Here is a 21,001-nt window from a genome sequence, read left to right as displayed (position 1 = left end):
GTTATATTTGTTATTTATTTATGATCGATTTAGATATAACGTGCGGATACAACCTGCAAGATATTCAACGTACATTTCCTTATTTGTATACATTTCATCGCAGTTTCCTCGCTTCTGGTGTCACTCGCTCACTCATAGATGATGTAGGTATATCGGAAATCCTTACATATACAGATCATGCAGAGCAACTTTATAATTTATGAGTAACGAGAAAATTGCTTTCTCGGAAAAGCTATCCGAATCGTGGCAAACTACGACGATCCGTCTTGTTAGTCTCGTTTGCGTAAGGCGGCTGCATCATTTTCCGGCAGTCGGAAAGAGCTTTTATTGTCGCCTGTACTTAAATGCCGACATCGATATAGCGGTATTGCCGAACGTGTCCGCGTTCCATTAGGCTTTACAACTTTCGAGCCGTAAAACCGAGAGAAACGTTCCCGTCGGCTGAGAAAAGGGCGACAGCTGATCGGCGGAGTGCCGGGTGGGTGTACCCTCACCGTTCGGTCCCCTGAAATGCATCGCACGTCTTGGGCAGAACGCACGTTTAATCCTACTGGGGATATCCCAGGATATTGTCTCTGAGGGTCAGAGAAAAAATCTCTCTCTCACCCGTACGTGCCTCAGCGCCTGTACAATATTTCGTAAAACGGAAGACGTCCCATCCGGCGAGGAAAAGTTTGCATAAGGGCGGGCAACGAGAAGTCTAATAACAGATTAGAGATTTTTCTGGCTTGACACGCCGATCTTACGTAGGATTTTTATTTGTATCGCCACGAGGTCGCGCCTCCCTTCCAAGGGAGGAACTTAAGACTCAGATATCATCCCCTTCTATTAACATATATATTTATAGAACTCGTAGAGGGAGCAAAAATACAGCAGCAAAGACATTTTTCCAGCACAAAAATCAAGCGAATAAAACTTAAAATTAATCATAAATTAAATCATATTATAGATTTGTTTGACTTGATTTGTTTTAATCTGAAACATCGATCTCGAAAAACTTTCGTTTATATGACTATGAATAGCACTTTTTTGAAAGAATAAAAGCTAAATATCCTTTATTCTTAATTATAAAACTAATATGTGTAGGATATGAGAAAAGCGTGTTAAATAACAAACTGAAATAATAAAATCAGTTTTACTAACTATAAGTTCTATCATTACAATGCAAGAGAACAAAGCTAATAAATTGTATTATAATTAACCGAAGATTATGCACGATTGATATTATGCGGGTCTACATCTACTTTACTCTTCTATTAAAATAAAACACAATATTTTAAAATGCACGCGTACTTCTTTAAACTATAGATACCAAAAGATAAACACGTAACTAAATCACAGTGTAAAATTTTAATTAAAAGCTTACAATAAATTAAGCATCCTAAGATTGTTCTCTTTAACTAATTTCAAGAATCTTTCCTTGAGGAAATTTTAATCTAAAAAATTAATTGGCAAATATTTTAAGGTCAACTAATTTACTCGAACCCCACAGAAATTTATACTTAAAATGTAATGAGCTAAAATTATAGCATTCTCTACTTTAAAATACATATTTATTTTTATTATTATAATCGAAAGTGTTTGCAGACAACCGGACGCGTGTCGACACGTCGATACGTTTAAAGAGTTTGCTGTGACCGCTGTAAGTTTCGTTAACGAGATGAAACTTGGCTATCCACAACGTCTGACGTAAGGTTGAAGGCGCACAGGGATAACGATGGAAAGACAGACAGAGATCAAGAGTCGAGCGAAGCTGATGGGCGAAACAGGGTAAGAGCGGGAGCGAAAGGAAAAGGAAGAAGAGGGGGGAGAAACTTTCGTCGGAGGACGGTTTGCTCGCGATAAAGACCAGAGGAGCCTGCGATAGAGGACAAGAGGACGCGGCGGCGGATGAGAAAACGAGGGAGGAATAGGGTTGGAAACGCGGGAGAGAAGAATGGAGGCGAAGGTTGCGGGACGCGCAGCAGCGCGGCGCCGAGAGAGGAACGGATAATATAGAAGAAGAGAGAGAGATAGAAAAAGAAAGAGGTAGCGAGCGCGAGGGAGAGGAAAGAGTGAGACGGAGTGAAGGGTGGAGAACGGCGGCTGAACAGGGGTGGTACACGGGTGAGGAGAGAGAAAGCCCGAGGCGGGGGTTCGTGGGGGGTAGGATCGGTTGGGTCGTATGTTGCGGGCTGCTGCGGCTCGGGCGCGACAGTTCTGCTCCGGCCACCGGCGGTAGATTTTCGCGGGTGCCGCGCGGCGTACTTCCGCGAGAGGACCAACCCCATACGCGTGCCAGCGAGGGAGAGAGAAAAAGAGAGAGAGAGAGAGAGAGAGAGAGAGAGAGAGACCGAGGGGTGGAAGAAAGGAGGGTGCGCGAGCGCGCAGCGGGGCTCCTCTCTCGATCCGCATCGCGCGCCCGTAACCTTCCGCGGCCTCGGCTGTCCTCGTTGCCGATAACGAGCGGCCGCGGGGCGGTTTTCCGCGCGCGCGGCGGAGCGGCGGCCGAAGACGGAGCGCAGCGGTGGTGCCGGGGACGGCGAACGAGGGGAACGGGGACGACGGTGGCACAGGACGGAAGGGGGACAAGGCCGGAACGCGGCGGCCTGAAACCGAGACGGACGGGGAATCAATCGGCGACGGCATGAGGAGACGCCTCGGGGCGCCCACCACGGCTACTGTCTCATCGTCAACGAGCGAGAACGGCCGCGTTGCCATTGTCACTACGCGCCGCTGCTTGGCACACGAACGTACGCGAGCGCTCGGCGCGCGATGGGCGCCGGATACGAACGTTGACTGCCTGTCGGACGTGTCGCCGCGGCCACCTCGGAGGGGACTCCTGTCGTCCCCGATCTAAAAATCGCGATCTAAATCGCCCTCTCGCACGCGAAAAACTCCGGCTGTATCCCCGTGCGACGGATACGCGCGTATCTTCGAGAACAACGCGGGGAGGGAGAGACGCGCGACAGGATTCCAAGGGCTAAACGACACGCGCACCCTGCTGCTGCTGCTGCTGCTGCTGCTGCGCGAATACTCCGTTGTAAACGATATATAGAAAGATACGTAGCGACGAAGAGATCTTCGCACACACATGGCGTTAAATCTCTCGAGATAATCGCCGAAACGAAAGGGAAGAAACGGCGATATAGTTAATGGAATTAGAAGAACGCTCGATGGATCCGCCCGGAATTTCGCGAACGGGTATCCGCGTATCCCAGCACTTGCGCGAGCTCTCGCGAAGTTAGAGCGCTCCACGGTAGAGGGGTGGCTTCGGAGGGGGAGAAAAAGCGCGCCGGGGGTCATCGACGGTAACTGGGACACCGCGGGCCGACGCGATCCTAGTTTCGGGGACAGCGCGTCCCTTAAACTTCTCGGTGCTGAACACGCGTCAAAACTGAGATAGTCGGAAAGTTTTGTAAAGTAGGAGGAGAAGATTTGAAAGAAGGAAAAACGATCGTTCCGGGACTTCTCCCCGTCGACTAATCGTCACTACTACGCCCCGGATTTACGTAGACGTATTACTATAAAATGTGAGTGATATATCGCAATCGTGTGGAGTCTTTCCATCCCTGTCGTTAATCTCGAAGCAGCGAGAAGAGCGCATTTAAGCGCATTTAAGGCTAAACGCACGTTCAGCACCGTCCGACACGCCGGAATAATTTTGGGGCGACCGATTACTGTATACTTAGTACAGTGAAACATTAATGCGTTCGATAAAAAAAACAAGTGCGTATTATACACGCATGTATATACGGGTACTCACAGACACGCACACAAACGCGGAACACCGCACGAATCTATATTAGATACATGTATACACATACATGTTAAAAATTTATTTAAATACATCGTAGATAAATATATAAATATTATACGTGTGTTAAACCTTTTCATAGAGATCTAAATATAACGACGTTGACAAATTACATAGTATATCACGTTACGCGATTCTCGATAATCAAATATCGATAATTCGACCGCACGGAAAAAAAATAATACTCGCGAGAGAGGGAATAACTCCTAGAGAAAATTAAAAATCGTACAACCGAAAAGAGAAGCGCGAGCGGGGAAAAAACGAAGAAAAGTTACTCGCTCCTACGAGGCAGTTACGCGTTCTACGAGGACACGGAAGAAGAGCGAGAGGAAAGAGATATACTTAAATACTTGTACCGTGAGACTCGAGCGGTCGTATGCGTTACATGTGGTAACGAAAGTCGAATACCTGAAACAATCCTTATCGATCAGCCGATCGAAGAAACTGCCACGAAACATTTGCCAATTACGTTAACGGAAAGAAAAAAAGGAGAGAGAGAGAAACTTATACGGGACTCTCTATTCTTCGTCAATGCGCGCAAGTACTCGCGCGAGTCCACGGTGCTCAATTAGGCATATAAGTACAAAGACACGCAGGCGTGCAAATTATTTTTCTCGATCGAGATGTGCATCCCTATATATACGTTTAGCAAGTAAGCGCATCGAGTCTGTCCAAAAGAAATCCCCTGAGTGAGGAAACCAACTCAGACGATCCTCGATCTACCTCAACGACTGTCGGCTCAGCCTCGCTTCCTTCGAGCGTGTCCCTCGACAAGAAATCATTGAGGGAGTACCACTATTGCGAATCTCGTCCAACTGAAAGTCCTAGAACTTAAAATCTTCTATCGACCCTCGATTGTTGTCACTTCGCATTCTCGGAGCAAGATACCCTTACACGATCCACCGCATAAGTTATTGAAGTCAAGTTCTCGAACGAACTCGAGAGATTTTTCGACGGGCGCTTAATTCCGTTGCTCGCTACCGATACGAATATTTCGGCGCTATTTAAACATGAGAAACGCCGAATAAATTTGTAAAATGATCGATGTAAGCGGACGCGCAGCCCTCGTGTGTTTCGAGTCGCGCGAAATCTCGATCGTTGTTCGCTCAATCCTCGAGCTCGTCGGGCGATAGATAAGACTCGATAGTAATTGTTACATACAGCGAGCATCTGTCTTCGGGGTCGATTGAATGCTGACGATTAGGGTCTCAAGTCGACGCACGTTACATCGTGCGTGATCACGCGTTGTGCATTTCGCAAATCAAGAAAGTGATATGCTCCATCTCACGCGGATGAGCGGACATGATAATGCTGGCGGCGAGAGGTGAGATTAGAGCGCCGAGAAGAAGAGAAAGAGAGAAGAAACAGCTGCACCGCGGGACAAAGAGAAGGAGCCGCACTAAGAAAGACATACAGCCATGTCATGGGAGTCTATCTCGTCCAGGGATTACCTCGGGCAAGTATTGTTGCTTACAGCACGAAATAAATTAGCAAATTCCAATTACAAATTTCAAAATACGAAAATAGCTACATATAATCTAATACAATTTGATTATTAAAAATTGATTATTCGTTAGAAAATAATATTATTGCAAAAATGTACGTAATAATAAGAAATTTATATATAATTTTCACTTTCATATCGTTGTATTAATGTTAACGGACAATTGTTCGAGCATTTACTTTAAGACAGAATGAACAATTGTAATAATAATAATAATAAGCTGAGATTACTTATGTTGAAATACATAAATATATTTTGATTATCTCGTTATTTATTAGTTTCGAGTCAATAAATGGTAATACACTTTTACTCAGAATTGAACGTACTTTCTAATTGCGACATAAAAAATATAATATTCTATATAAAAAACAAAATTAACTTTTTTAAATCTCTGCAATCCTTTTACTTATAAAAAGAGGTATATACTATGTAATAACCCTCTTAAAATTATGCAACTTTTGTATGTAACAAGTTTTCAAAGCATAATTTGTAAATTATTGAAAGCAAATTAGATGCTTCATTCAATATATATGTATATTACATTATCGTTTTATGGCATTCTATTCAACATCTGGATTTGTCATTCATATGTAATTATTTATTAATAATTAATTATTATAAAAAACATTAAAAACATATTCTATCTAAATATTTTATTATAATTTCTATTTTTACTACAAGAATTATTTACTACATATAGCATATCAAAGTAATCATCAATTCTTTTATTGAAAGAAAAAAAAGTAAAATATATATTGGAATGCGTTTGTACACATATATACGTTTAAAAATCATACAGCAAATATACATGCTTGCTTGAAATATGAAATAAACGGTTACTACATCTTTCTGAAAGAAAAAAGAATATAAAAAAATACGCGTTTCTCGCGTTTATAAATCTAAAAGAAAAATTAGAAAAATAGGAAAATGTTAAGACCTGTCAGGATTACATATGATTATAATTCCTTGAATTTTTCACCCTTTTTTCCAGATTGTAACAGCCAATCTATGAGTTATCAAGATAATTTTGAACATTAACTTATTCTCTCTGCTCGACTTTACATTCATCGTTATTTATATACTAACATTACAATATCTTGATCCGAGTGATCTTATTAGCTACCCAGATTTTTTAAATCTTTTAAATCATTTTCGTTTGCTTTAACAAAGAAATTATTATCCAAAGTATAAAAAATAATAAATAATAAATGATTGGCGTCACTTAATTTACACGTTTGTTCTGCTCGTTTCCACCTGTGAACACATCTATTTATTGTATCGGTCATTTAGTATGACTTCGTCTGTCACGCGGTACGGATGTGTTCGCAGCTATGGCTTGCGACGTTTCTTCGTTCTGCGCTACCGTTCTCACTTTCCGTTTTGACGCACAGAATATGTAAGCCTTACATTTTACTTTGTACATTATTTATAACTTAACTATTTATAACTTAACTATTTTTAACTCAACAATTCAATTGTATTCTTACTTTTTATTTTATGACTTCTAAACGTTTTTATCTTTTTGACTATCGTGAGTTTATTTCACTTTTTTAGCTTTACGTGTGCATGATGTGGTTAGGGCACGATGTCAGCGACGTAATCGATATTTTGTACGCGGTTTTTGAAGATGCATAGCTGAATCACTTGAGAAGGACCGAAAATGCGGTTGAAACGTTGTGAATTTTGAATATATTTATTATTTGGCCAGTCGGGTCGAACAAACACGACTTTTTGTTTTGTATTTATTTACTGGCGAAGGAAGCTTCTTATTTTGATAAAAAATAATCTTTTATATAATACTAAAATTATGACATGTAATTACATTTTTTAAACATATATTAGATAAGCAAATGTAACGAAAAGCAGCATATATTTATTGTAACTAAAGTGTGTTTCAATATATAGCCTTTTAAAACGTCCTTAACTTAATATAAAATACTGTGCTTTGTAACATTATAAATCGATGCAAAAATGTATAAAAACAAGTTTCAATAAGGCAGAAATGATCTATCAAGGTCCAACGAAATAGGTCGCTCTTCATTTTGCTAATTAATATAATAAAAGAGTAATTATGCGTGTGTGTGTGTGTGTGTGTGTGTGTGTGAAAATTGCTTTCTTGTATAATAATAAAAAATCATATTTGATATTTAGAGAAATCACTAAAAGAGCAAATGGGAAATTACGTAAAAAAAATCGTTGCTAATAGCTATTATATTGAAAAAGTAATAATAACACACACAAAAGTAATATCGTAAAAAAAAAATCTTAATTTACCCTATTTTTTAAATACTTTTTCGGATTTTTTATTTGGATAACCTTTGTGACAAGCAGAACGCGTTGCAAGAATAAATTTTATTATACAGAAATAGAACTATTGTGAATCAGAAATCCTATGATTATAATCGGATACGTTAATTATGCAAACATTTTTCACGCTATTTAAAAAAGTGTCGTTGACTTCAAACGAGTTTCGCACAAAGTCATTGCGAGATCAAGTACGGACAGGATGCTTAAGGGAAGTGGAAGGCGATGGGGGACGACAGGGGCAGAGGCAGGTGCCTTGTATTTCGTTGATCGACCTCGACGCGTGGAAGAACCGGGGGATGGTTCGATTTTCCACTTAGAATCGCAACGCAACGCCGTACCGTATCTCGTAGCTCGCGAGTATAAATGGGTCAGCAAAAGAGGTCGCAGGTGCCTCGCCCACCTAAGCGAACGTAGTGGGAAAGCGATAGAGTGTCGTATACTCTTCGCTTTACACGATACGGGCTTGTATATACACACATACACACCGAGGGCACAAACGAGCGGGTATGCGCGCGCGCACAGGCACGCGACTGTTTTGGGAAGAACTTTAGCAGGAGTGGAAAGTAATTTGCGACGGGAGACGTGATTTTCACGGGGTTGTGCTATCGAGCGTTAGACACAAGATAGTTCTCTTTTGTTTTAATTAGTTTTCACGTCACATGATCACTAATTAATACTCCTTAGCAATATTTTCCGATAATATATACTATTATACAGTCGTTATTTAGCGATTTCCTTAATGCACTAAATGTAGCATAATATTTGTTTTAATTTAAAAAGTTTTGGGGAAAGTGTTGACAATTATAAAAATTAATGATACTTTAAAAATAATATGAAAAAAAAACACGAGATCTACTTTCATACACTTAATAAATAAATTATTAATACGAAATAAGATTAGAAATAGTTACTTATAAAAACCCTTTGAATATATGGGACTGTGAATGAGATATCCGGGAGGAAACAATAGTGCGTTGATTAATATTTCCATTAACGTTCAAATATACGTAAATATATACAACGTGAAACTAAAAAACGTAAAAAATATCATTTGTTATCCTAATACATAAAAGAAACGAAAGAAGAAAATGTAGTTGATAACTGTAATTTTGGGCGAGTATATATTCAGTATATTCTAGTGAAAAGTTTCGCTGTGCATCGGCACAGAATTGAAAGAAAAAGGATACAAATAAATTTCAGTTTTGTTTTGTGGGATATAGAGCAAATGTGCAATGGTCGCATTGCGGTAGAATAAGTAAGAACCGTGATTTTACACAGGGTGTCCCAGACATATCTCGCTATTACCTTTCACCTAGAGACGGTTCGATCAATATGGAGTCGTTTTTCTTTTTTTCACGAAAAGATAAAAAGATGGTAGTCTCTGATGGAGTTGTACAAAGCAATTAAACGTGATTGGCCTTTTGAAAAACTCAATTGCGCAGAGATGGTAATTATACCGTACCTTTTATTTAATTTTATGCGAATTATAACGTGCTTCGATTCAACATTTTAGATATATTAAGACAATTAATGCCCGAAATATAATAGAGCTCGCTTTAAAAACTGAGTTGCAGAATAAAATGAAATTTTCAGAGAGAGAGAGAAATTCGTTTGTGCGACTGAGAATTGATCCAGAAATTCATAAATGAAAAGCAATGCAGTAGCTACATATGGGATACCCTGTGTACCTTGTAACTTCCCTAACGCGCAGTTTGCAAACTCAACCTCTGGGACGACAGCCAAAAGCGGTTTATCTCTACGTGCTCCTTCCGTTCGTCCTAGAAATAAATTAAGAGTCTGCGCATGTAACCTATAGGAGGTCAGTTGCCCACATTCATCATCTAACGCAGACATTTGACACGCACTCGCACGTTATTGACTAAAGTGGAAAGAAGCTTTACATAAAAAAAATGATAGTTCAATTATATATTTTCAAACATTTTACGAATCGCTAATTGTAACGTATAAATAGAAAATTAATAGAAAATTTTTATGGTAATGTTCGTACATATATTATCGTACAAAACGTACGATGTAAATCGTATTATTTCTTAATTGAGCGTCAACATTTAAATTTTTTATTGCAAGTGAACCATAATAATTAATAATGTAATGACACGTCTATATAATAAGGTTATGTATGGGTATATAGGTACGTATACAATGTACATACGAGTAGAGAGAATATTTTTGCAAGAAATTTCTAACGAAATACATGATCCTAAAAAGAAATAATTGTAGGCGTATCAAATTAAAATACATGTATAGTTTCTTCCTATCGCGATAATATGTATTTAAATGTTCTTGTAATTTATTCTTATGAAATATTTTTATACATACTAATTTACTGTGTATAAATTTTATGTGTCGTCGATTTACGCAATTGTCGAGAAGAGAACACAGTTCTACTTTATTATATCGCAAGTAAAAATCACCCAAGCGCGAGAAAACAATTTCAGAATTCCTAACAGAACTTAAACGATCGATGTTGTGAAAATATCACAGAGCGCTCGGTTACGTCTTCTTTAAATTCCTTTCATCGGATTTTACGGAGAGTATGGAATTCCACGGCTGCTCTCTTTTGAGCCGACCTTTGCTATCTTTAAACAGTCAGCGATAGTGATCGTGGCCTAAGCAGATTTTCCGATAATATAACGTGATATTTGATAATAATACTTTTTAATAATTTCACGATACATTTGTCAAACAAATGATACTTTTGAGAATTTTATAGCAAAAAATATTTGGATGGTTTGAAAAACAACGGAATATTAAATTCATAACGGACATTAAGTGGTTAAAGTATAAAGTAATCGATAATTGTATCATTTATCTAAAGAGTTAATATTTGCGATATGCAATATCCATTCCATGGTACGTATCATTGAACGTTTGGAAAATTTACAGCGGATCGGCGAGTCATCAACTCTCTGCGACCGCGCTGCTGGGTAGCCCTGATGGATCGAGACACCCACTCGACGTCTGCGAGTTCACCGAAGAGGATTACCGGCATCAAAATGGCAACGGTAATAATGGTCATTACCAAAATGGCAGGTCGAGCGCTGGTATTTGGGAATGTCTTATAAGCTGCAGAAAACGACTCGATCAACAATTAGCACGAAGGAGGGTAAGTATCTCACATAATGCGTATCCATTCTTCTTAATTCTCATGGGACAAGTGGAAATAAACGTTAGATTTAGCAGACAAATGATCTTGAAAAAAAATTAGGTTAAATACATTAAATTAGTAATATATTAACACGTTTCATGCCACGTGGATCACCGATGATCCTCACTGGACATTCCGTTCAGACCATTTGATTTTGGCTTTTTTATTATTCATAAGTACTTTCGTATTAAATATATTAATATTAAATAAATGTCTAATAAAAATATTTTTGTTTTGCATTGCATTTTGTACATTAAATTTTTTTATGACAATTTTTTTAGTTTGGTAATTATTATGAAACACAATTTTTTTAACTATAAAATAAACGCATACTGAGTCATCGATGATCCATGCACGCGATGTAAAGGACAAATTACGTAAAATTAGTCGGGCTCGAAACGCGTTAACCAATCATTTCATAAATATATAAAAAGTTATAAAGATAAATATATACAAATTTAATAAACATAAACTTCCTATTAACCAAAGTAATATTTATCGGATTTTATTACACATAAATATCACATCTGGATATAATGTCGCCATTATTTGTCACGTTTTAATGCACGTTTCATTTCAAGTATCAATTTATTAATAAAGCTCTTACTTCGAAATGTGTGCCAAGTGTTTTATTTTGAAACGCGAGGGGCGATTATAATTTTAGACAAACGCGCTTAGAAGCGGAATTGGCTACACGCCACGATAACACTTACCGAATTATTAATGATCTTACAAATTAATTCAATTATAATTGATTCTTTAAACTATTACTTGACCATTAACCACTGAACTCGTCTAATGTGTCAAAGCGATTGGGGAGTATAATATGTCAAATGGGTATCCGTAACAGTATCCGAGGACCCTCTCAAGCAAACGACGGGGCATGACGGCTACATAACGAAGCGCATATTTCGCGGACGAGTATGCTTTATCGGTCACTGTCAAGTTCACGATGTGCATGCCGTAGCTGCGGTCACACGCTATCCTTTCGTAACCACTAAAACCGAAGTACCGGTCGTACTGTGTTTACCGTTCTTGATGCGTTTCACCCAGAGAAACTTATGATTTCGTGTCCCGCGTCTGACAGCTTATTCACGATGCCTGCTTCATGTAGTAACAGGCGTAATTTGCGTTTACGTTTTCATCAAAGCTATCCGATAACTCAATCGAATTGTAAGATTATGGAAAAGTATAAATATCATATATTGTTAAGTCACATTTATCGTTAAAAAATTATCATCAAAAAATTCATGGTTTCCCTTTTTTTATTTTCTATGCAAAGTAACTGCAAAAATTTAACGTTTTGTTACACATGCTACAATTTTAATAAACTTGATCGCTACAACTTTAATGAATTATTAATATTTTAACGTAGAGAAAGAAAGAGAGAGAAACAGAAAAAAAATTGTCTCAAAGATAATTGTTTAAAGATAAATTCTATTTCTTTGTTGTATTATGTTGATAATTATAAGCATTAAGATTTATTCATGCAACCTTGCATGCAATCTATTTGATTTTTCTGAATACTGGCCACTAATACCGCTGCTTACATACAATTAGTACTATTACTACTTTGTTCCTCAGATCACATTTCTCAAAGTTTGGCAAAATTGTCGAAATTATAACAAATAAACAGGTTCGCGTATCACTAAATCTTTGCTCCGTTATATACAATATATGTATAATTTTAATGAACATCAGGAATTACATCCCTCGGTCATGCACACGCACGAGATACATTTTTATGTGCCTTACGAGAAGCTATTTATATTTTATCGTAGGGTTTAATCTGCCAGGGACAAAGTTCATGGTTAAATCGATACGGCCTTCTACCTTTGCTCGTATTATCTACGCGAGAGCTATTGCTGCGTGATAAAGACCATAACACCTATCGTGACTTCTTCTTCCTGGATAGAGAAGCTCTATTACCTGAACCCCGTTTTACAAAACGTATAATTGAACGGTGTTACCAAAACATGAGTTTATTCACTAGATGGCACGTTGAGTAAACTTAATTTAAAATGCAATGCTATATTACTCTCTGTGTCCTAGTTACATATATGTACAATATATTTTCGCTTTTAACGTTAACGGATTAATTTATTTTTACATAATACTGTAATAGTAATTAAGCAATAAAATTAAATAGTAATTAAAAAAACAATTTTTCCAAAAAAATTTTCAAAAAATTAAGAAAAACATATAGGGGAAGTTCACGAAGTACCATCTCATTTATTATATAAGTCATTTTTCAAAAGTAAAAGTTGGTCAGTCATTAAAAAATCAAATTAAATAAAAAGATTTTATTGATAAAAAGTATCTACACATCTACTGTTTTTTTCTAAACGCTTTTTATATTAGCGCAGCTTTTTTATGCCTTTTGTATAGAATCCACCGTCTGGGAGTTCAACAAGTTCAACATCGCTGCTTTTTCCTCGCTCTCCTCGAATCGTTGAGAACCAAACCTCACTTCTTGAAATGAAAGAAAACGACATCAGGAATTGTTCTCTTCCACGACAGTATACGTGAACGCACCGTAACTCGCGTTGTGCAAAATATTTGGCAATTTAAATGAGGAATTTTCGAGCATCTTCCGTATATACCGCACCAAGTGATTTTCACATTTTCTTCCAGCTGAAAAAGTAGCTCAAGTTTCAACGGTTCGCGAGGAGAGATAGAAGTAGTTGAAAGTATAACGACGCCGAACTCCCAGGCGGCGAATTTCTATGCAGAGGGCATAAAAAAGTTTATGCCTCAATATAAAAAGTGCTTAGAAAAAAAACGGTAACAACCAAGTAAAAAAATAAGGTATGTAAATATTTTTTTATCAATAATAAATCTTTTTAGCTCAATTATTTCTTTTTACTAATTAAGCTACGCTTATTTTTACATGCGCTGTACAACGCTTCTTTTGTAAAGAGAAAATGTAAATCTTTTTATATTTCGTCCGGAGAGAGAGAGAGAGAGAGAGAGAGAGAGAGAGAGAGAGAGAGAGAGAGAGAGAGAGAAATATTATGTACGAATTATATAATATATAGAGAGAATTATATACAACTACGCGTCGTGCTTCATAAAATTACATTGTAAGTTGTAAGCCATAAAACAACGAGCTTTATAATCATTGTTTTATAATTATTATCTATTAATATTGCCTGTATTAATAGTGTGTGCAATTTCCTCTTTGACTTGCTTATATACGCTCTTGAACATTGCATCTCCGCTTAAGAGGGCCGTTATTAACTCAATGTCAATTTCATGAGCATCGATCTCAAGGTCTCATTGGGCGTGCGGGTCTGACTATAGTTGATATGAGGAAACTGGAGAGAGAAATGTGCTGGGATATTCGATAAATAGTCCAGGTGTACAAGGACGTGTGCGATCGGCAGAAATTCAAGGATTTATCGAGATAAGGTGTTAAATCGCGCGATGTGAATTTCATAGATGAGTGATTTAAAAAGGCGATAAATGATTAATAAAATTTTATTTTCTCTCCCGCGCGATGTCCGAGCTCGTTCTTTATAACGTCCTTTGCGAGGGATTTCGCGATAAATAAATCAGCACGTGCAGCAAATAGAGGACTACGTGAGGTGCTGAAATTCCATTATATTGTGACTCAGGTGGAGCAAGGATTGAAATTGTACCGGGCTCATAAACAACAAGCCGCGGTTAGAAAATGGAGGGGCGCCTTGAAGAGCATCAGACACCGCGAAGATAAGTTTGCTCTTCTCGGTTACTTGTATCAGGCGTACATGGATTGGGGCAAATACAGGTAGATCATAGTATTAGTATTCCAGTTCTATTTGTCACCTTTGCTTGCGCTATTTTCACATACACAAAGTGAAAAATCCGCATAGACGTATATAATAAACTAAGCATTCCCATTGGAGATCTTCCGGCAAGATCTGAAGGACAGACGATATGCTTGCAGCACTGATCTAGCTATATATAAGAGCACAAAAATTCCTTTGAACACACCATCCAATGTTATATAATAGAGATCAGTGGCTTGCACAGAGACGATTTCCTTTTCTAACATTTAGGTTAGGATCTATTGGAAAAGGAAATCGTCTCTGCAAGCTTCCTGCAAGCGTATCTTCTGTTCTTCAATTCTTGTAGGAAGCTCTCCAATGGGAATGCTCAGTTTATTATATACGTGAATACGCGTCTATGGTTATCCATATTATTAAAAATAATCTGGAGAAAGGGAGTAAACAAATCAAACCGGATATTAATTTTCATATGAAAAATATTATATATAAATATATTACGATATATCTTATTATTAAAAATTAATATATTAAAAATGTCCAACATTCCATTTAAAGATTAAAGTTGAGTTTTTCAGTTTTATGACTGTTTTACTCTTCTTTCCTCCTTACGAAAGTGTTGCCCTTTCCAATATTTTAATACTACGATTCTTCCATCGTGCAATTTTTCTCCTTTTAGAGACAGCATTGAATTTGGTAATAAGCAATTATGCATTTCGGAGGAGTTGGATTCGCCAAACATGCGGGCAGAAGCGTATTTGAACTTGGCCAGGGCTCACGAGAGATTGGGCGCCCTGGATAGAGCGTTAGATTACGCTCGGCACAGGTTTGAGCCTCTTTCATTCGTTATACGACCTATGTAAATAATGTAATGTCAACTTTCGAGAAATCTAAATTAGATGCGTAACGTACGCGGTATATCTGTATTTCTCTATTGTAATACACGGTTAATAGTTGTTGATAGAGCGTCGAAGTAGGTCGAAATGTATCTAATGTACCTCTGATTATGATCTTAGTGGTGATAATTTTTTGAGGAGAGAGATAATCGAGACCGTTCGTAATCAATAGGCGAATATGACGTCAATTGTCCAAGCAATGATTTTTACTGACTATCTACATGTGTATGTATGCTAATATCTATAATTTTGCATTCTCGCAGCTTGTATAACGAGTGCGATCAGTGCGCGACTGCTGGATTAGTTCACTTAACCGTAGGCAGAGTCCACTTAGAGCTAGCAGGATTCTGTAAAGCCTTGGAAGCGTTTCAAAGAGCCCACAAAATCGCCCACTCCATTCAAGATCCCTCCTTAGAACTGCAGGTAATTAGATCCCTTTGTTTGCTAGTTACCTCTTTCGCACGAGTATGTAAGCGCGCATTGTTGTTACGATGTTTGTTAATTAATGGACGGCGCAGGAACGATTAGAAAAGCAGCAGTTGTGACTTGCGAGATAAGCTGAATTTATTTTTCGTATCGCCTAATCTTTATTTCATTTCTCGATCAGTCGATTAGCTTCATCTTTATTTTCGATCAAGTATTTTTATTCCTTGTTTCGGAAATTTTATTTTTATAACATCAACATCTAATCTAATGAAGGAAGAAGATTAGGTCGCAATCAAAAGATGTTTTGGTAATATTTTCTTTTCTTTCTTTCATACAAGACATGTACTCGAGCTAAGGCTCATGTAGAAATTTTCCTTCGTTGATAATCTCTTAGTACGTTCGCCCATGATATTGACCTACTCTGATTACGTGGGATTCCTTTTCCAGGTGTACGTCGGTTTGTCGGAACTCTTCTGCAGATTACAAGACGCGGACAAGAGCGCGAGATACGCGGCAAGAGCTTACGATCTTTCCAGAAGTTTACAGCTGGGAGATCTGAATTCGCGTCATCACAGAGCGGCGTTATTACAAATGGCCGCGGCGCTTAGGAAAAAGGGCGAGCTAGGCGACGCTCATGATTACTGCTCGGTAAAGTTTCAACTTGAAATTTCTCAGAAAAGAGAAAAAGAGAGAAAAGAAATTTACGTCAAAGATAGAAATCAGCGTAAAATTGTATAACCGTTAAACGGTTTAAAATCAAAACGATAACGCGAATTTTTCCACCAACTTTAATTTTCAATCTCACAATTCTTTTTCCTCCATCACGCGATATATTCATGTTTTGTCAAAAACATAAATATTTCGAAGAAGCGTCGCGTAATTTATCGAGAATGTTTTATATAGGGAAGATTGTATATTGTATATTGATTAATCGAGACCATAATAATATTATTTAACGATGATATCAATTTCGTTTATGCATTATGCACAGGAGGCAACGCGACTGTCACTAGTTTCTGGCGACCAAGCCAGTTACGCTCGAAGCATCCGTATTATGGGAGACATTTATAGAAAAAAGTCAGATATAAATGTGAGTAATTCACACTAAGTTATCGGTGTGCCCTTTCTCTTAGCTTTTCACATTGAATCTTCTAACAATAATATCGCGGGTAATTTTCCTACCTCATTCTCTTTTACTCATATTAATTACAAATAGATGTTTTACGCGAGTCTCATGCATAAAGTTTACTCGAAAAGCGCAATAATAAATGACATTTGAGGATAAAGATCTTTCCTTTTTTCAAACATTCATATGTAAAGGCTGTTATCACACAATAGGAAATAACGTCAATATATTTATTTGCATATTGCATCAAAAACGTTTCTACAGATAGATTTTTTTTATCAGCATTCACGTCAAGTGCTACGATGCTATCAGAATCATTCACAGCCTCATTGTTCGTTCCAACATTGTTGCGGTACTGTCATCGGTGATAAAAAAAAAAACGCCATAACCGAAGCGTTCCTTTGCATGTCACGCATGTTACAAAAGCGATTGTATCACGCTTGCAACGCATACCGCTTTCGTTTTGCTTTTGTTGCTATAAAACCCTTTGAGTGTTGTTGAAGAGTAAATGACAAAAATTTGATGAAACATCCATGTTAAAGGAAGATAGAATATCGAAAGCGTGATATTTGTATGATTATTAAATTGCGCAGATTCTAAAAAAAAATATAAATAATATAAATAATATAAAGTTATCATATTTTTGATATTTTACGCGTTCGTTATTTATATTTACATGTGTATTTCTATTTAGACAAATAGGTATAAATTAACTAGGTAAATTTAATTTATAACTTACATTTACCAGATTCAACGTAAACTGGGGGTTTATGTTATATAACGATTAATATTATTATATAACAATAGTACCTAACAACAGAAATACATGAAAATTATAAGCCAGAGAAACAATCTGTAATTCTGAGATTATATGCATTCAATGCAATATGTGTTTGATTATAAACTTTAGCTAAAATTACAAACAGATCCCGAAAAACTGGACAATATCTGATCACTTTAGTAATTTATCAAATGTCATGTAATTTATTAAATTACTACGTTATCATGACGTATTAAATCATATATGTGTTAAACCTCTCTCTATATTCGAACAAATAAAGTCATATAATATTTACCTATATAGTAAAATAATATATATCATTATACGAATACTGATAGCGATTTTTGTTTCATTTGCTGCTTGCTCGAATGTCGGATATGATTGCGCTTTTGAGCGATAGAAGCTGCCTGTTGAATTTAATCTGTCTTTTAGTTGGCGATCGCGATGCATATACAATTAGCCTTTAGTTCACGCATCGCGTACGCCGGCCAGCTTGTCAGAACGATAACATCGGTGAGATAAAGATGGACGTTTTGCAGAAAGCGTTCCGACAGTATGAGAGCGCGATGGGCTCGGCGGCCGCGACTGGCGATCGACTATGCCAGATGGAAGCGATGGACGGCGCGGCGAGATGCCTGGAAGCTCTCAGGCTCCAGCACAAGATATGCAATTGCAGACCCCTCGAGTTCAATACTAGGCTTCTGGAAGTGGCGGGGTCGGTTGGCGCCAAGGTAAACTGCCAATACAGATCACGGATTGCGATGCATGTCGTTCATTCCATTTTCACAGAAACAGAGAGGGAGAGAGAGAGAGAGAGAGCCAGAGAGCATTGGCGATATACTGTGAAATCAATTTCCTTCCTTCTGCCAGACGTGAGAACTTCGGAATTTTTCTCCTTTTCTTTAGTCTTTGAGGATCAATGCAGCTCAAAACAAATGCAGTGAAGTTTTGCTGCTTTGCAACGAATCGAATATATGAAGGGAAAGTTAATTCTATTGATTTCAGAAATTAGTTTAGATATAACGTGAGACATACCTAGTTAACTCTTGCCTCGAGATTTTACTCAAATAAACAACATTTCATATCCCGTATCTTACAAATTTTGTGACATTACGATCGAAGGTGATTCTAACATCAAAATAAATTTATAGATTATATTATTTAGAGATAAGATTGTAGATATTTACCGCTGAGATTGTATAGATTATTTACAATGGAATTTATAATTGATAAATTTTAAATACAAAAGCATCACAGAGTAATAGAAAAAGTTTCGTCCGAGGCTAAAGATGCGTTGCATGCATTGTTTATCCACACACATCTAAAGACTATCGTGAGTTCCAATGAAATGCCGAGAGAGCTATCGACACTACAACGCCGCTGGTACGTCGCACAAGTATTCCCATGCATATATTACCACACTCACACACCACGCGCACCGAATCCTCCCGCTATTCGTGTCTACGAATCAATGGAGCCGCTTCTCCATTTTGACGCTGTATATACGCGCACACGCAACCAATAACGTAAAATGTGCAGCTTCGTCGGTGCTGCCCAACAGAGCTCAATAAAGATTATTGTTAGTCCGCGAATTAAAACGGTAGGATATTTATAACTTTATTACCGTATCGTATCTTTTCTGCATACAACGAACCAAGGGTTATTAACCGAAGAATATTAATGAAACTTAAAATTCTTGCTGAGAAAAAGAGAAAAGAAAAGAGACAGAGGTATCTCTAATAACATTCTAATGTCACTGTAATATCACTCGATATAATTTACAAACCCACATGATTCTCTGCGAGAAAAGTTCAAACTAAAATTATGAGAATCCGATTGCTTACAGCTTCTGGTGCGAACAGTAAGGTCCAGATTATCGAAAATTTACGGGTCTCTGGGAGACGAGGAGCAAAAGGGACATTATGAGAGATTGGCGATTGCGATGGAGGAAGATTTGGAGTTACGATGCGGAAGCTGCAATGAACCTTTCGGTCTGGAAGCTGATTCCCTGGAAGCATTACCTTGCTCTCACATATTACACGCTCGGTAAGACACGCGGAAAAACTTCAAGACTACTTTTCTGTTAAGAAACAGATGAGCTAAAGCAAGAATCAAGTATAACGTTGGAATCAAGTACAATAATAATGTTGAGTAAAATTCTAATTGCCAAGTCTTTCAAAAGAATATTTCTCCTTATTTTCTCGTGCAACATACATTTGGCAGATGCGCATACGACATCTTGAAAAGACGCGACAAGAAGAAGAAACGTTTATGCCCCGATTGCCACAAGTCTGTCAGTTCACGGCTGTACCTGCATTGCGAAGATCCTCATGGCATGAATACTCTAAATCATAGTTCCTTGAGCCTGGCGTCATTGAGGGCCAGCAGCCTAGCAACACTTGAGGATTGTCATGCGACGAGTAGCGTTTAAAAACAAAAAACACGCGACGAATTACGTTTATTTTAACGCGTCGGTATCCGCATGCGATTAGATAATTTTAAGGAATCATAATGTGGAAGATAAGAAAACCAAAGGAAAGTAGTACGATACAAAAAGATTTAATGGCAATAAAAAGTGCACGCCCCTCGATCCAGACTGTTGAATATTACTTCCCCTCTTTCCCAACAAATCTATACGATTTTATCAAAGCAACTAAACATTTCCTCGGTCTATTTTATATTTATATAATAAAGCCATTTTTTCTCATACTTATAGAAACGTAAAACAGCATAAAATCGCTCTTTCCAGCTATTGACTTGTACCGCAGATATAAGAATTTGTTTTAATCACGGCTCACGTTTTAAAAACCTTTGACCTGCAAATGGCCATCTTTCGCAATTTTTTAAGTAATCTTTTAAAGTCTGTGAACATATAGCTTCGTATGCATTCTTATATGCACAATAAATCGAATCGGATAATACATATACATATTCTAATTCTAAGTATCCTTAATCTTCATATTAAATAATGACGGCAATCTGTCTTTTTAAGCTGAGATACACACATACAATGGATTTATAATAAAGATATTACAAATTTCTTATATACGACAAAACAATTATAGGAATAAACGATGCAATCAAATATCGAAAATTTTACAAGCATAGCCAATACACAACTGCTGATATCATTGCAAATTTAAATTTTTACATACTAATAATCGTCAAGAAAAAACTTTTTAGTTCTCTATGATTTTAAAATAATATATCATATATTATATGTTTTATA

The 21,001-nt window shown here is 37.4% G+C and overlaps 1 protein-coding gene across 3 annotated transcripts; it reads left to right on the top strand.

Annotated features, from left to right (window-relative positions):
* The first annotated feature begins 2,199 nt into the window (after positions 1-2,199).
* LOC143898034 (43 kDa receptor-associated protein of the synapse homolog) lies at positions 2,200-20,362 on the top strand. 3 transcript variants are annotated; one of them, XR_013257088.1, is made up of 10 exons: positions 2,200-5,252; positions 10,515-10,734; positions 14,394-14,545; positions 15,223-15,369; positions 15,703-15,862; positions 16,313-16,513; positions 16,857-16,955; positions 18,297-18,503; positions 19,619-19,918; positions 19,996-20,192. XR_013257088.1 is itself a non-coding variant. In XM_077407078.1 (10 exons), exons 1-10 carry the CDS (start codon positions 5,215-5,217, stop codon positions 20,201-20,203), a joined length of 1,617 nt encoding a protein of 538 aa, XP_077263204.1. In that variant the 5' UTR covers positions 2,201-5,214; the 3' UTR covers positions 20,204-20,362. The 3 variants fall into 3 exon arrangements, 2 of the variants coding, with proteins under 2 accessions (XP_077263204.1, XP_077263194.1); XM_077407078.1 differs by having other exon boundaries at positions 2,201-5,252; positions 18,312-18,503; positions 19,619-19,818; positions 19,996-20,362; XM_077407068.1 differs by having other exon boundaries at positions 2,201-5,252; positions 19,619-19,818; positions 19,996-20,362.
* Positions 20,363-21,001: the final 639 nt, after the last annotated feature.

The sequence above is a fragment of the Temnothorax americanus genome, unplaced genomic scaffold (assembly GCF_048541705.1).
Source record: "Temnothorax americanus isolate GAGA-0224 unplaced genomic scaffold, ASM4854170v1 Scaffold1, whole genome shotgun sequence".
In the NCBI taxonomy this organism is placed as follows: domain Eukaryota; kingdom Metazoa; phylum Arthropoda; class Insecta; order Hymenoptera; family Formicidae; genus Temnothorax; species Temnothorax americanus.
This window is presented reverse-complemented; position numbering and strand designations above follow the sequence as displayed.